The sequence below is a fragment of the Anabrus simplex genome, chromosome 2, assembly GCF_040414725.1.
Source record: "Anabrus simplex isolate iqAnaSimp1 chromosome 2, ASM4041472v1, whole genome shotgun sequence".
Taxonomy (NCBI): domain Eukaryota; kingdom Metazoa; phylum Arthropoda; class Insecta; order Orthoptera; family Tettigoniidae; genus Anabrus; species Anabrus simplex.
In genome coordinates, this window is record NC_090266.1 from 682,333,175 (window position 1) to 682,349,046 (window position 15,872).

At 43.3% G+C, this 15,872-nt stretch overlaps 1 protein-coding gene across 1 annotated transcript in view; it reads right to left on the reverse strand.

The window, feature by feature from the left end:
- The window catches only part of su(r) (dihydropyrimidine dehydrogenase su(r)), a 280,719-nt gene that overhangs the window by 183,297 nt on the left and 81,550 nt on the right, over window positions 1-15,872 (reverse strand). The window contains exons 3-4 of the mRNA XM_067141269.2: window positions 12,915-13,085; window positions 7,954-8,115 (exon numbers count right to left, since the gene is read on the reverse strand). Coding sequence (XP_066997370.2) covers window positions 7,954-8,115; window positions 12,915-13,085 — 333 coding nt within the window. The remainder of the gene's footprint in view (window positions 1-7,953; window positions 8,116-12,914; window positions 13,086-15,872) is intronic.

Consider the following 15,872-nt stretch of genomic DNA (forward strand, 5'->3'; position numbering starts at 1 on the left):
ATGGCCACTGCACCTATGTTCGAAGCAGTATCGTCGGAATAGCCTCCAATTTACACGCAAGTATCGGAATTGGACCATCACTGATTGACTAAAAGTTGCCTTCTCAGGTGAGCCCGGTTTTCTCTTTGATTAAATGGATGGAGCCTGATATGTCAGGCGGGAAACAGTGAAGATCAAACATTTTGCAAGCATTGCTGGAAAAATACAAGCTGGTGGGATGCAGTGTTATGGCCAGGAAAATATTTTCTAGCATTCTCTGGGACCAATCATCGATGTGGAAAGCCCCCTCAACCGAATTGGTTTTAAATCCATTCTTGCACATCATATATATCCATACATACGGACTGTCCTCCATGGAACGGATGGGACCTTCCATCAAGACAATGTGACATGTCACACGGCTAGAAATACCCGACAGTGGTTGGAAGAGCATGACCAAGACTTTAAAGTACACTTAGGAAAATGGAAATTGCAACACCATGAAGGCATTGGTCGTTTGTGTTGATTTTCAAGATATGGAACGATGCCATGTAGGTATGCAAACGATCAAAGTTTCAGACGCATTGGATTGTTGCTACAGGCCTCCCTACGTGATTGGTCGCGGAGGAATCAACTCCATTATACGGACTCTGGTGTAACGTAGTTGACTTGCAGTCTGTGCAGTGAAGTGTTCCCCATCAAACATGCCTCGACGACAGAGAAGAGAACGCTATCAACAACTGTCGCCATTTGAGAGGGCTCGGATAATTGGGCTATGTGAGGCTGGATTATCGCTAAGGACTGACGCTGCACGTGTTGGCCGACAGGCATCTACGGTACAACGTGTATGGCAGCAGTAGTCAAATGAATGTACCCACACTCGTAGACCTGGCACAGGACCAGCGCGACAGACAACTGTGAGAGAGGATCGCCGCATCATTCGAATGGTCCGGATGGAACCCCATGCAACAGCACCGCAAATTCGAGCAGCTGTGGCACTCCACGTTACACAACAAACAGTTGGTAATCGCCTGCGTGCAGCTGACTTACGAGCTCGTGTCGCTGCAGAAGGTGTTCCATTGACCCCACAACAGCGACGTGTAAGGCTGGCCTGGTGTCGAGAAAGATCGACGTGGGTCGACGAATGGCATAGGGTCGTCTTTAGTGATGAATCGCGCTTCTGTCTTGCCCGCAGTGATCGCCGGAATCGTGTGCGCCGACGTACCGGGGAGAGGGGCCGCCCAGATCTTATTGTCGAGAGGCACACAGGGCCAACACCAAGCATTATGGTCTGGGGAGCTATTGGCTTTAATGTGAAATCACAATTAGTGCTTGTTGAGGGTACTATGGCTGCTCGACAGTACGTTGATAGGGTACTCAATCCAGTGGTTGTCCCTATCATGGCGAACATTGCTAATGGGATGTTCCAGCAGGAAAATGCCCGGGTTCACACTGCACGCATCTCCAGAGAAGCTCTCCACGACATCACAACCTTAGAATGGCCCGCCAGATCCCCGGACCTCAGTCCTGTTGAGCATGAGTGGGACATGATGGGTCGACAACTGGCCAACCGTCCTCAGCCACCCAAAACTCTGGAACAACTGACCCGTGCAGTGCAGCAAGCATGGGCCACAATTTCTCAGGAAGTGATTCAGGGTCTTATTGACAACATGCCTCGACGAATTCATCAATGTATTGCAGCTCGTGGTGGGCACATCCTGTATTGATTGTTGTCCAAACTTGCGGTCAGAGGGACCTGAAAGTGTAATCATCGAATCACAACCAAACACTCGTCCTGCATGTTCAATTGCAGCAATGTAGCACCACTCCTTCTGGGTGTTGCAATTTCCATTTTCTTCAATGTATTTACCTGGCCCGCTAATTCCCCGACTTGATCCCAACCGAGCATCTGAAGAGCCACTTTAATTGTTGCTATCCAAAAAAGAACAGCATCCATCAGCAGTAGGCAGCATGACTCCAGATACACGCGACAACCTACCAGCATCTTATTGATTCACTCTCAGTCTATCTAGCTGCTGTCCGTGCTACATATGGTGGTTACTCTGAATTTACTGGCTGCAGTTCGGCTCCATGGCTAAATGGTTAACGTGCTGGCCTTTGGTCACTGGGGTCCCGGGTTCGATTCCCGAAAAGGTCGGGAACTTTATTCATCATTGGTTAATTTCTCTGGCATGAGGGCTGGGTTTATGTGTTGTCTTCATCGTCATTTCATCCTCATGACGACGCGCAGGTCGCCTACAGGAGTCAAATCGAAAAACCTGCACTTGGCGAGCCGAACATGACCTCGGACACTCTCGGCACTAAATGCTATACGCCATTTCCATTTTTGCTGGTTGCTTCAGTAATGTGGCTCAACTGTGTATAAGCATAACGCATTAATATGGATCACTTCTTTCAGCAAACAACATGCATCTCTCTAATCACAAAGAACATACGGAACTCTTCATTCAATATTTGGCTTCATAAATTTTAAAATGACATATATCCTAACTTTTGCGTGCAGTATTTATCTGCTCTTAGTTCTATCTTAAAACAAGAAATTAATCAGGGAATTTGATATGCACTGTTTCCGTGTTATAGTTTTATAGTGCTATGGTATGTTATAGAGTCTATGGATGCATGGAATTACTCGAAAACAGAATTTCGCTCCAGGTTCCAAGGGCATATTTAAGTCAGAATGTTTTTTTAATTACGATAACAGCTCCTTTGGCAAGTGTATAGGGCCAATGACCTAGATGCCAAGCCCCTTTAAACAACAAGAAAGCAGGCAAGTGTATAGGTTACATATGTAAAGTACTTTACATTTATTGACAGGAATAATAAACACATCTACTTTTAAACAAATAACATATATTTTAGACTGAAAGAAAATGTAATTGCTTTATCCAAGGCCTCTATGATCAAAGGCCTATGCAAAATAGACAGCACATCTTATACATGACCACAGGTAGCATTTAAATAAATACACAGAGTATAAAATAACAGCATTAACATTCATATTTTCAGTAATAAATCTCAGACTTTTCAAGAAATTGAAAAAGAACATACAAAATACATAATACAACAATTATTTATAAATACTAGAAATGTTGATTTAGATTGCTCTGATTGTGACATGATTGAACTAATATTACATACCGGTACTAATATATGACCGAAAAATAAACTAAAAATACTAATGATGATGATGATGATGATGATGATGATGATGATGATGATGATGATGATGATGACTGTTGTTTTAAGAGGCCTAACATCTAGGTATCTGTCCTCTAGGTATGAAGAGAAATGAAATGATAGATTAAAAATTTAAAATTTACCCACTGGCTAAGATTTAAAATAAAGATAATGTTGACGGGAAGGATTGGTTTAGAAGTGGTCAGTGGCTCTAATTAGCAATGTGTTAATTGTATAAAATGATTAAAAAGATTAAAATACATTAAAATAAGTCACTGCCTTCAAAGTTAAATCACCTATATTATTCAACTTAACATATTCAACTAAAAACATATTAAAAATAACAGAAGTGTAGTCCACAATAAAAGAAAAATTAAAAACAAAAATGTGATTTTGGTGCTTACTTCCCACAATCCGGTCAGCGGATCATGGATATGTTGCAACAGGGGGTATTGTGGGAAGCACATATCGGTATATGGCAATGTGCTCAAGCAGTCAGTGCACACAACGTGACACTGTCGTCCATTGGACAGCGCACACCGAAAGATTCCAAGATGGCATAAAGCTCTACTGTGTACACACTACAGGTTTCGGGTAGAGAAAAGAGAAAACTATTCTCGTTAACAATGAACCAACAGCCCACTCTTCCTGCAACACTCGAGCCTCCTGTATGCAGTACACTTGATTCTGGATATCGGCTCCTAACGGACCTGAAAAGCCTTCGATGGATGGAGGCGACCTTGTATTTTGCGCCGGTGTGTAATTCCAGGATAATGACATGTCATCGAACTGTCCACTGAGGCATCTTACTAGGTAGTCTGACAAGACAAGGAACCGAAAGTACTTCCAACGTTGTGTAAATGCCATCAAAACGTTTTCCAAACGGATACGCTGCCCGCAGCATACAACTGGCGATTTTGGTTATGGAATACGCAAGGACAGCTTGGATGAAGTGTCATCTGTTGTAGATCACAAGTAAAGGAGATGCACCAGACTCAGCGAGCAGACTGGCTATAGGACTAGTACGAAAAGCTCCCGTTACCAGTCTAAATCTGCTGTGGTGGACGCTATTAGTTTATTAAGAACAGTTTTTCTTGCTGATCCATATGATGCACTGCCTTGGTCTAATCTAGATAAAGTATGTGCCGTATAAAAGAGAAGAAGCAACCGTGCGACCAGCCACCCACGCAGTGCCGCTAAGAAATCTCCGAATATTGAGTTTCTCAGCGCATTTTGCTTTTAACTGACGCACGCGCTGCTCCCATCATAACTTGCTATCGAAAAGAGCCCAAGAAATCGGTACGTGTCTACTACAGGAAGGACAACTCCCACTATATAAAGATCAGTATAGGGATGAATAATGCGCTTACGTCAGAAGTGAACAACAGAGAGGTATTTTCCGTTGAAAACCGAAACCCTTGTTCTAAGGTTCACTTTTCCTCTCCCTCTCTGCGACAACCATATTTTGTGAGCTATAATGCAGAGCAAACTCACCCATATATAGCGACGGTCTTACTGCTTAACCCGCAGCAGCAACCACACAGTTTATGGCAATCGCAAACAGAGTAACACTGAGAAACGGTCTCTGAAGGACTCCATATTCCTGAACGTGGTATTGCGAATATACCCTCCATACTCGTAGATGGAATAGACGGAGGGAAAGAATTCGCAAAACTACCAAGATACCTCCGAATTTACACTAATGCACCACGTGGTGTCATAGGCCTTGTCCAGATCGAAGAAAACAGCTACCAAATGCTTATTTTAGGGAAAATCGTCTTAGATAGAACTCTACAGGCGTACCAGGTGGTCAGATGTGGAGCGAACAGCTCGAAAGCCACACTGGTACTCGGACAAAATTCCTGTTTCTCCAAACACCACACAAATCATGTACCGTCCTCTCGAACAATTTTCACAGACAGTTAGTAAGACAAACAGGTCTGTAACTTCCTGCATATTTAGGGTCTTTGTAAGGTTTGTATCGAGGAATTAATATTCCTCTCACCACTGAGACGGAAATTCCCCCTCTAACTAGATTCAGTTGAACACCCCTAGATAAAAGCATAGGCTATCCTCGCTGAGGTGTTTTAACATCGTCTTATAGACGTTATCTGATCCGGGAGGCGTATCCTTGCAAAGTGCCGAGGGGCTCCAGGGTTTCCACTTCGTAAAGGGCACTTTATAATCCTCTGAAACGTGAAGAGCAAACTACAGACGATGGCGTTCAGCCTCTCGCTTCAGAGCAAGGAAATCAGGACGGTAATTCCCGGAACCAGACACATCTGCGAAATGACTTTTAAGACGATTAGCAACCGTGGGTGGATCAGTGATGATACTGCCTGCAATGGAAATTCCAGGTGCAAAGGATGGTCCTTGTATTCCCAAAATGCGTCGAAGATTAGTTCACATTTGAGATGATGGTGTATGGGCCGTCATAGACGACACATACGTTTCCCATGAAGATATCTTGCTCTGTCGAATAAAAACTCGCGCCTTAGCGCGGAGTTTCTTAAACGTTACCAAGTTGGTCACAGTAGGCTGTCTTCGACAGCGTTCATGAGCGTGACGTCTTTCTTTTATAACAGCTGAAATTTCTTCGTTCCACAAAGGAACGATTTTTCGTTGAGGAGTCCCAGAAAATTATAGAATGGACTCGTCAGCAACAACAAATATAACTTGTGTGATATGTCACATCATTGTCTACGCTTCGGCTATTTCAGTCGTTAAAGGCAGCTAGTGATGTAAACTTTGGCCTATCAGCATGTTTTAGCATCGAACGGGGAAGAAACTATGAATTTCTGTTTCAATAATGTAAGAACAATGGGGAAATGTCCCTGTCAGAGTTGTCGTCCTGTACATCCCACCGAAGCAGGGGCACGAGTGCTTGGTCGCACAGACTAACGTCAATGTAGGAGAAGTTTCCGTGCACTACGGTGAAGTGTGTTAGTTTCCCCTGTATTCAAAATACAGTACGTAGATTCAGCTCTCCGATCAACTTCAACTTGACATACTTCCCTCCTCTGGGGCAAGGCATTTCAGAGCCCCGTAATGGGTGATGGGCGTTAAAATCATCCGGTAGGAAAGGAGGTATTAGCTTATTTATAAGGTCAATTACGTCACTGATATTCGGAAGCTGGCCGGGTGGGAAATAAACGTTAGAAATTGTAGTTATGACGGGCAACGAAACACGTACCTGTACCGCTGCTGCCTCCAGCACGGTTTTTAGCGGAAACGCTTCGCTGTAAATATCAGAATGCGTGAATATACCAATGCCATCGAAAGCTCAGTTGGCATAATTACGTTCTTTCGAGTATAGCATAAAATTTCTCAAGATCGTGTGATGATCTGGTTTGAGATTAGTCTCTTGCTAAAAATACTTTCAATAGATAGGTATATTCTTGATAAAGTTACGCCACAGATCTAGGCATTCTATGAAATATTTCTTTGCTCTTTTACTGAATAAAGCTAGATACTTCTTTTCTTAGGGTTGTCCGGCTCCTTGGCTGAATGGTCAGCACTGAGGTTTTAGGTTCCGAGGGTGCTCGGTTCAATTCCAGGCCGATTCGGGGATCTTACCTTCAGAAGGTTAATTCCTCTAGGTCAGTTAATATGTAAACACCTCAAAAACCTTAAATTTTGCGAACATCATCTTTATGCTGACGATCTCCAAATACACTATCATTCCCCAGTTGAAAACGAACAGTTTGCAATAAAGCAAATTAATGACGATCTCAACAATTTAACACAATATGACGGCTAAAATGTTCTCACAATTAATCCGAATAAAACGCAAGCAATAATCCTTGGACAAACAAGACTCATAACTAAAGTCAAAAGCAGCAATATCCCCAACTTAGAGTTAAGTGGAGTTAATATTACTGAATAGCTTAATATAACACGAAACTATTTGATGTTACTTTCTCAAACGCAGTAAATCGACAAACTAGCCGAATGGCCTCACACCAATGACAGAGCATTGCACCACCTTGCACTCTTTGCTGGACAAGTTTATTTTATTTTTATTTTTTTACAATTTGATTTACGTCGCACCGACACAGATAGGTCTTACGGCGACGATGGAATAGGAAAGGCCTAGGAGTGGGAAGGAAGCGACCGTGGCCTTAACTACGGTACAGCCCCAGCATTTTCCTGATATGAAAATGGGAAGCCAAGGAAAACCATCTTCAGGGGTTAGAACCCACTATCTCCCAAATGCTACGTGACCAAAACCACGCGGCCACTTGCTCAGTGGACTAGTAAAGAAAGATAGAGCGCTGCTGGAGCACTTCATTAAGATTAAGTTCCAACTTTCAAGTATTAGAAGGGTATAAGCAGAATTTGAACATAAACTTTTGTACATTTTTAGTAATATTCATCAGTTCACATTAGATTTAAAAATTTAAAGTGTGATTTGATAGAATCTGATTATGTTCTTTCAAGACTCGAACATTCCATTCCGTTTGCAATTAATGGTACCTTTTTCAAGTGTAATGTGTTACTAGAGGTTTCTTTTTCAGTTATTTTCAAAATGTATGTCATACTGACTTACTTTCGACAGAGTAAAGAACCTCGCAGTTATAAGTCGAAAGTGAAAAATGACTAACATTATATCAAAAATAATTACGGTAAACATCTTTACAAAGACAGTCCATTTACGTCGAAATGAATCAAGCCACAATAGTGTACACAATTAGCGATCTTACACAAAGTAAACCTGAACGATCTTGTTAACAAAATCTCTCAAGTGTAAGTAACACTGCAATGAAATAAACTTACATCTGTTGCAAACTGCTGAAGTCCTCCGATATTAATGGGTCCCTCTTCAACAGCTTGAAGATTGCAGCCTCCAACACACAGATCACTGGTAGGGCACACCATTCCACAAGTAAGGCCAAGAGGATTGTCAGAGAAGATAGCTTTTGCAGCTCCATAATAATTCTGGAAATGTTGTTTAAATTTCAGTTGGTTGATTCTCAAACAAGCGACACAAGACGTGCATCTAACAATAATCATAATGTGCTCCACAACACATACTGTTATAGAACATATATAACAAACATCAGATTTTTAAGGAGTCTATTACTTGGATTGTAAACATGACAATAAATACGTGTACCCACACTTTTGGATGCAAAAATGAGTACGCGGAAAAGGTCAGAATCAGTTTTATTATCTATTATATACATTATTCCATGATATATGTTGTTGAAGCCTTTGTCAGTGACTGATTTGGTGTTGAATGTCTCCAACGTATGGTATGACCATAGCACGCAGACAGTAGCCTAATTTTAGAAGCCGATTATATTTTTGGCATACAGGTATGTAACAAATCCCGAGAAATGCTGATTCAAAGTCGAGCAAAGAATGTGAGAGTAAAATACATCTGATTAATAAATATCTTAGTTAACCGAAAATTACGTTTCCAGTGGGGGGAAGATAGAGAAGCCTGAACACTATCAATTTTGATTAAATATTTTAGTTGCCAACGATGTTGCTGCGTAGGGAGTATCTCTTGATAGTATTTTGTTGCTCTTCATGAGACTGGCTTTGCTATCGACATGCGTCCACTGTACTTGAGTTACGCGATCAACTCGCATAGTAATAACAACGTTATAAGCTAAGGGATCGTCTACAAACATAATGTTAGTTATGGGGTTAACTCACAGAGAAATAATTACACTATTAGCCATCAGGCTAGACTACTTTCGTTACATCACAGAGCGCAGGGGCGTAACGTTAGGGCCTGCGGGGCCTGCAAACCAGGCGGGACCGGGCCTTCAACGGGCCCCGCAGACTCTTCTCCGAAACATTAAAGTAATATATATTTATCCTAATGTCACTCTGCAAGGAATTGGTCAGACGAGCAGATCGCAATGTGTACGTAGAGGAATTGCCACTTGGTTGCATCTAGCAGCACTTCTCGTAACTGTGTTGAGTGTAACACAACACGGCTGCCGTCTCTCGCGACACCGCGACATGCTCTTCACAAAGGACCTGCACCAAATTATTCAAAAATAATTACAGAAATTAAAATGTATACCAAAATATCACATTCTAGTTACAAAATGATACTTTCTTGATGTGTAGTGTACTGTACCTAGATCGTATTATGCACAAAATTTGCTTATCATTTGAACTTTTTTCACATTCGACAACAATGTATAATTCCAGCAATAACTTGTTCGGCTCCATGGCTAAATGGTTAGCGTGCTGGCCTTTGGTCACAGGTGTTCCGGGTTCGATTCCCGGCCGGGGCGGAGACTTTATCCTCAAATGGTCAATTCCCTTGGCTCGGGGAATGGGTGTTTCAGCAGTCCCCCAACATCCCTGCAACTCACACACCCCACATAACACTATCCTCCACCACAACAACACGCAGTTACATACACATGGCAGACCGAGCTCGATAGCTGCAGTCGCTTAAGTGCGGCCAGTATCCAGTATTCGGGAGATAGTGGGTTCGAGCCCCACTGTCGGCAGCCCTGAAGATGGTTTTCCGTGGTTTCCCATTTTCACACCAGGCAAATGCCGGGGCTGTACCTTAATTAAGGCCACGGCCGCTTCCTTCCACTTCCTAGGCCTTTCCTATCCCATCGTCGCCATAAGATCTATCTGTGTCGGTGCGACATAAAGCAAATAGCAAAAAAAAAAAAAAATACACATGGCAGATGCCGCCCACCCTCATCGGAGGGTCTGCCTTACAAGGGCTGCACCCGGCTAGAAATAGCCACACGAAATTAAAACTGAAGCAATGACTTGATGTACCTAACAATTAGTCAACTCATTTTCGAACGAGTTCTCTTTGCGCGAAAGTAATTTTTGCTACTTGCTTTACGTCGCACCGACACAGATAGGTCTTATGGCGACGATGGGATAGGAAAGGGCTAGGACTGGCCATGGCCTTAATTAAGGTACAGCCCCAGCATTTGCCTGGAGTGAAACTGGGAAACCACGGAAAACCATCTTCAGGGCTGCCGACAGTGGAGATCGAACCCACTATCTACCGGATGCAAGCTCATAGCTCATAACCGCACGGCCAACTCGACCGGTCGCGAAAGTAATAACATGGTGTACATACACCAGGCTTATCAGTTGTGCGGTCTGATATTTTTCAAACTTTTCTTGAACAGTATTTGATTTAATTTTATTCGTAAATTTTTCTGGGTTGTAATCGAATATATTATTATAAGCGTGACTTCGTTATCGGTTACAGAATATAATTCTGTAATTACTGAAAAATGAAATCAATTTTAAGTACGAATATATGAGTGGTGTACGGTTGAGTTGGCAGTTCAGCACCACGGAGTCAAATAAAACCTACTAAATCGTTTTTAATAATATTACAATAATAAATAATCCCTTTGTTAATATAATTTGACAATATGATGCGTTAGTTCTACTTGCTGAAATTACGTCTATGGTAGTTATTCGTAGGTTTTTCATTTCATTTGAGGGGCCCGTATCACATTCGGTACGCTCCTGCCAGAGCAGTAATCGTACTGTATTCTGCCAGGCTATTACAGTTTACTTAAGGAAGCAAATCACAGAACAGAAGGCACGCTATCAGATAACAGGCTACAGGATTTGGTGTCAAGAAGACAACACTGAGTAGTAACGTGTGCATTTCGTCCCAGTAAAAAAATGTGCACGTAGATTCTGAGTGCAACAAACTAGTTGAAAGGTGTATACGTCTTAAATGGTCACATTTTATATAGGGGTGGGGGTGAGAGTTGAGAAGAATAAGAGTATTTGTAACTTGTGGTCAGGATTCCGATGAAAATGGTGTCGTGAAAAATAGGCCCTCCTCTCTACGAAGGCCGTACCGTCCACCAGAACACTGCGCAGGGTACCAGCAGAGTAAATAGTGGAGGTATTTCGTTAATTATGTCCCTGTTAGGAAAAGTTACGGCACTGAAAATCGAAAATGAAATTTCTGGAGCAAAGAATAACCTCATTCGAAGTAATCATGCCCAACTCTAACAGTCTCAAGAGCAGTCTTAACTTGTATTGGGTGGAAGTAGACCAAGAACCAATTTGAATTAACACACTTTTTGAGTTCAAACGAATACATTCCTGTGCGATGTAACGAAGATACGAATAAATCTCCAAGTCAATCACCGCATGGGAACACTCATTCTAGATGGAAAATTTTAGAACTAATCCAGTCGAACACGAAATTGAGGGCGAATATCTGAGCAATCACCGCACGGGAACACTTTTTCTGGAGGAAAAGTTTTAGGTCTAATCCAATCGAACACGAAACTGGGGGCGATTAAATCACTGATTTGAATGTGGGTTGACAATAAGCTCGAGGTTCTACTTCGAAGACAAATACTAAAAATGTAGCAGCTTCCGCCTTAATTTACCCCTTAAAACCTCAATGAAAAATCTTCGAGTATACAGAAGAGATGAAATCCAGCCTAGCAGACAGGCTCTTGCCATAATCATTGGAGTAACCAATTATATAGTTCATAACGAAACAGAATGCCTTTGCTGGCAGGACGTAGTCTTTACGGTGCACTATGTCTTCTGGTATGGGCTAGAGCAATATTGTTACTTTGATTGATCTGTCTCAGCTTTATCCTTGGCTTTGACAATATGAAAGTGACTGAGGTATGAGTGATGCTAGTAATGCCATTCCTTATGCAGCCAGTCCCTGCTATGAATGGTATGAAAATGTTGCTCATAGGGTCAGTTGGTGCATGCATTTCAGTGGGCTCGGCAGACTGATATGTAATAGCAACTTCTGGCTCGGTGAGGAAAGCAACGGGAAACTACCTCACTCCTCATTTCCCTAGTACGCCTCTTCAGTGATGCCTAGGCCATTTATGACAGCTGATGGCGGAGCTGTTGAGGATCCAACCAGCCTTCGGGCTGAGGACTAAACAACAACGAAACAGAATGAATAATCTCAGGGTAAAGGAAAAGGGACAAACAACATCAAGGCTGCCATTAGGTCGAAACACGGGGTGGTCGAAATGTGGGATTTGCTCCTTTTTTAATTGCAAGTTGCTTTACGTCGCAACGACACAGACATTTTCTTCTTACTGTGAAGCAGAAGTTTACTAATATAAAGATTGTTTTAAGTGGCGTTGTAAAAAGAAGAGACACGGATGTGAGTACATTAAGGGAATTTAATGACGGTATTACGTGAATGTGTGCTAAACTAGGCGTGTTATTTGTTAACCAAAATTGTTGGGTTGGTACCCATGACCTACGACCTGATGGCCTACATCTAAACAGATCAGGGTCAGCAAAAGTGGAAGAGTTGCCGAAAAGAGTGGGGATTTTTTCGGGGATACTTAAGATGATGGAAGCTGATGTATCTATTCAGGATCTTAGTAAGCAATTACATATGAGGCTGAATTGCAGACCACACGCTACAACGCTTGTCTGCAGGGTGAGGGAGAGCACTTTCAAAACTTACTGCGATGTGCTAAGCTTAATTGTTTTTCTATTTGTTTCCCAATCTCATTATCCATTCATCGAAGTTGATAGGTTTCCTACGGGCGTACAGGAATGGTGCGACGGCGACCGCGCTCCAGTTTACGGACATGCAACATGCCGGAACGATGGCAACCCTTGCGGGACTCGCCCTGTATAAACACACACACAAATCCGGGCTCTAGTTATGACACATTTTATCGTACAAAGAGAAACCTTGATGCCAGTAGTCACACACTTTTTGAGAAACTTTGGAGTATGTTATATCTTAGAAGTTTGATAAAGGCACTTACCTTGTTTGAAATACTGGTGATGAAGCTCTTGATATCAAGTTGTGTGGGGCAGGACTTCTGGCAAGGAGCATCGGCGCACTTGAGACACCTTGCCGCTTCCCGTAAGGCTCCTCTTTCGCTCAGAGTTGTATGCTTCACGTCATCGAAATTTTTCTCCAGTGGTGCACATCCCTAAAATCATGACACGAAATAACTTATGATGCTACGTTAGGTAAATACTGTACTCACTATGATTATTCAATTGAAACATCGTTAGAGCTGGCAACACTGCAAATAACTAACGGGACAACCAAGAGATGACAGCACTGCATGGTTCGGTGTTTGAAGTAACAGCTCGGTACATGGTATGTATGACAGACGCGACCACTAAAAAGAGGAAAAAAGTTGAAGGAACATTCGTATTTAATGGATACGTCCAAACGAATACAACGTGGCATGATTCAGTTCTTGTGCAAGGAAGGTGCTTTGACGGGAAAACTATTCACGAAGTGTGCTAGTGCACCATAGTGAACCCTACCGGTACCGACCACAGGAACCCCGAACCACAGCTCGTACCCCAGTAAAGGGAAGGCGGGGATGCGAACGCGTGACCAAGCCCATTAAGCCAATATACATGCACGTTCATAAAAAACAGAACACCTTGTAAGACTAGAGACAGGAAGTTCGTATGCACAGGAACAGTTCATTAGTATGTCCTGCAGAAACTAATAGCATTTTAGTCACCTAGGTTCAGCATGTGTCCTGTTGCCTAGTAGGCACTGGCTCCTCCATGAGCACTGATAATTTGTTCAATGCGGGATGGCATCGACGCGTATAAGGCGAGAATGGCGTCCTAGGGTATAGGCATCCATGCTGCATTCACTTCGTTCCACAGTTCATCTTTGGTGGTTGGGATTGGGTCACAGCGCCGCACCGGTCGTTTCAACATATCCCACAAAATTTTGATTGGCGACAAGTCCGGTGATCGGGTGGGTCAGAGCAACAGTCTGACATCCCGTGACAACAAGAAGGCACGTGTTCGTGCAGCAACATGTGATCGCGCACTGTCTTGCTGAAATATGGCGTCGGGGCTGTCGTGCACAAACGGTATGGCTACGAGTCGCAGGATGTAATTCACGTAGGTCAAAATGGTCAGAGTGCCGTGGACACGCACCAACTGTGATTTGTGGTTGTACCCAATAGCAACGCACGCCATACGGCCTTGAGTTGGCTCTGTATGTCTTGTCCGAATGCAGTCAATGTGATGCCTCTCCCCCTGTCTGCAGCGAACCAAAAGGCGGCCATCATTTCAAACAAACAGAACCTGGATTCGACCGAAAACACTATATCCTGCCATTCCTGTCCCCAGTGACGTCGTTCCATACACTATTGCAGTCTAGCATGTTTATGCACATTAGTCAAATGTAGGCGGAGAAGTGGACGACGCGCCGGTAACCCAGACCGTTAGAAACGGCGACGGACTCTCACTCCTGATAGTGTACGATATGTTACACTGTTTCACTGTTGTGCCAGAGCCGAGGAGGACAGATATCTGTTCTGCAATGTCATTCGGGTGAGGTGTCGATCTTCTCGCGGGGTGCTTGGGTGGTGCGACCAGATCTACCTCGTCATGTTCTACGGCCTTTTATGAACCATTCTGTACACACCCGTTGCACTGACGACACACTTCGTCCCACACGAGCAGCAATTTCCCGGATGGATGCATCACGTTCTCTCATGCCAAAAATACGTCCTCTTTCAAACTCACCCATTTGACGGTACGGTTCTCGCATGCGTCTGCGTGGCATCCTGCACGTCTGCTCAGGTCACAATGATCCGTTGCCTTCGGTTTATAGCGACAATGACAGCCGCAGGCACATTTTATCAGTCGGTGGTGGTGCGGCGAGATATCGATGGTTCAAATATGAATCATTTCTTCAGAACATACTAATGCACATGCCCTGTGAATATGAACTTCCTATCTCTAGGTCAATAGCTTCACTTCTTTCTCGTCTCTTCCTATGAGAGGTTGTCTATCCTACCACACAGTCTGACCTCTCTAGGTCAATAGGTTCATTACATATCCGTCTCTTCCTTTTCACAGCTCACAGCTGCGCGACCCTAACCGCTCGGCCAAGTTACTCGGTCGAAACAATAGACAGTACGAAGGTTCAGGATATAGAAACAAAATGGGGTGCATACGGGGATGCTGTAGTAGAAACCGCAAGGGAATGCCTGAGGACAACTGTTTGTAAACATGGGGATGATGAAGTGAGGGAAGCTTGTAAATGTAAAAGGAAAGCATCTCAGAAATGGCTCCAAGCAAGGACGATGCAGACTGGATGTTGTACATAGATGAAAGAAACAGCTCGAAAATTATTTATTTCGCTCTGTTTCTTTCAATGTTGAATGCGAGAGGAAGATTTCGGTAATAACCTGGAAAGAATTGGTCAAGCAGCAGGGAAACTTTTCTGAACAGTAATAATGAATCTTAGAAAGGGAGGGGAAAAGGAAACGGATAGTGTTTTGGGTAAATCAGTTGAACTAATAAAAGATCCCAGGGAATCACTGTACAGGTGGAAGAATATTTTGAAAAACTTCTCAGCGTAAGAGGTAACCTTTCTGGGGACATTGCGAACAACCGAGCTCATGGGGAGGAGGGCAATGATGTTGGTAATGAAATGAAATGGCGTATGGCTTTTAGTGCCCGGATATCCCAGGACGGGTTCGGCTCGCCAGGTGCAGGTCTTTTGATTTGACTCCCGTAGGCGACCTGCGCGTCGTGATGAGGATGAAGACAACACATACACCCAGCCCCCGTGCCAGGGAAATTAACCAATGATGGTTAACATTCCCGACCCTGCCGGGAATCGAACCCGGGGATGCTGTGCCCAAAGGCCAGCACGCTAACCATTTACCTATTTTCGGACAATGATGTTGGTGAAATCACGCTTGAGGAAGTGGAAAGGATGGTAAATA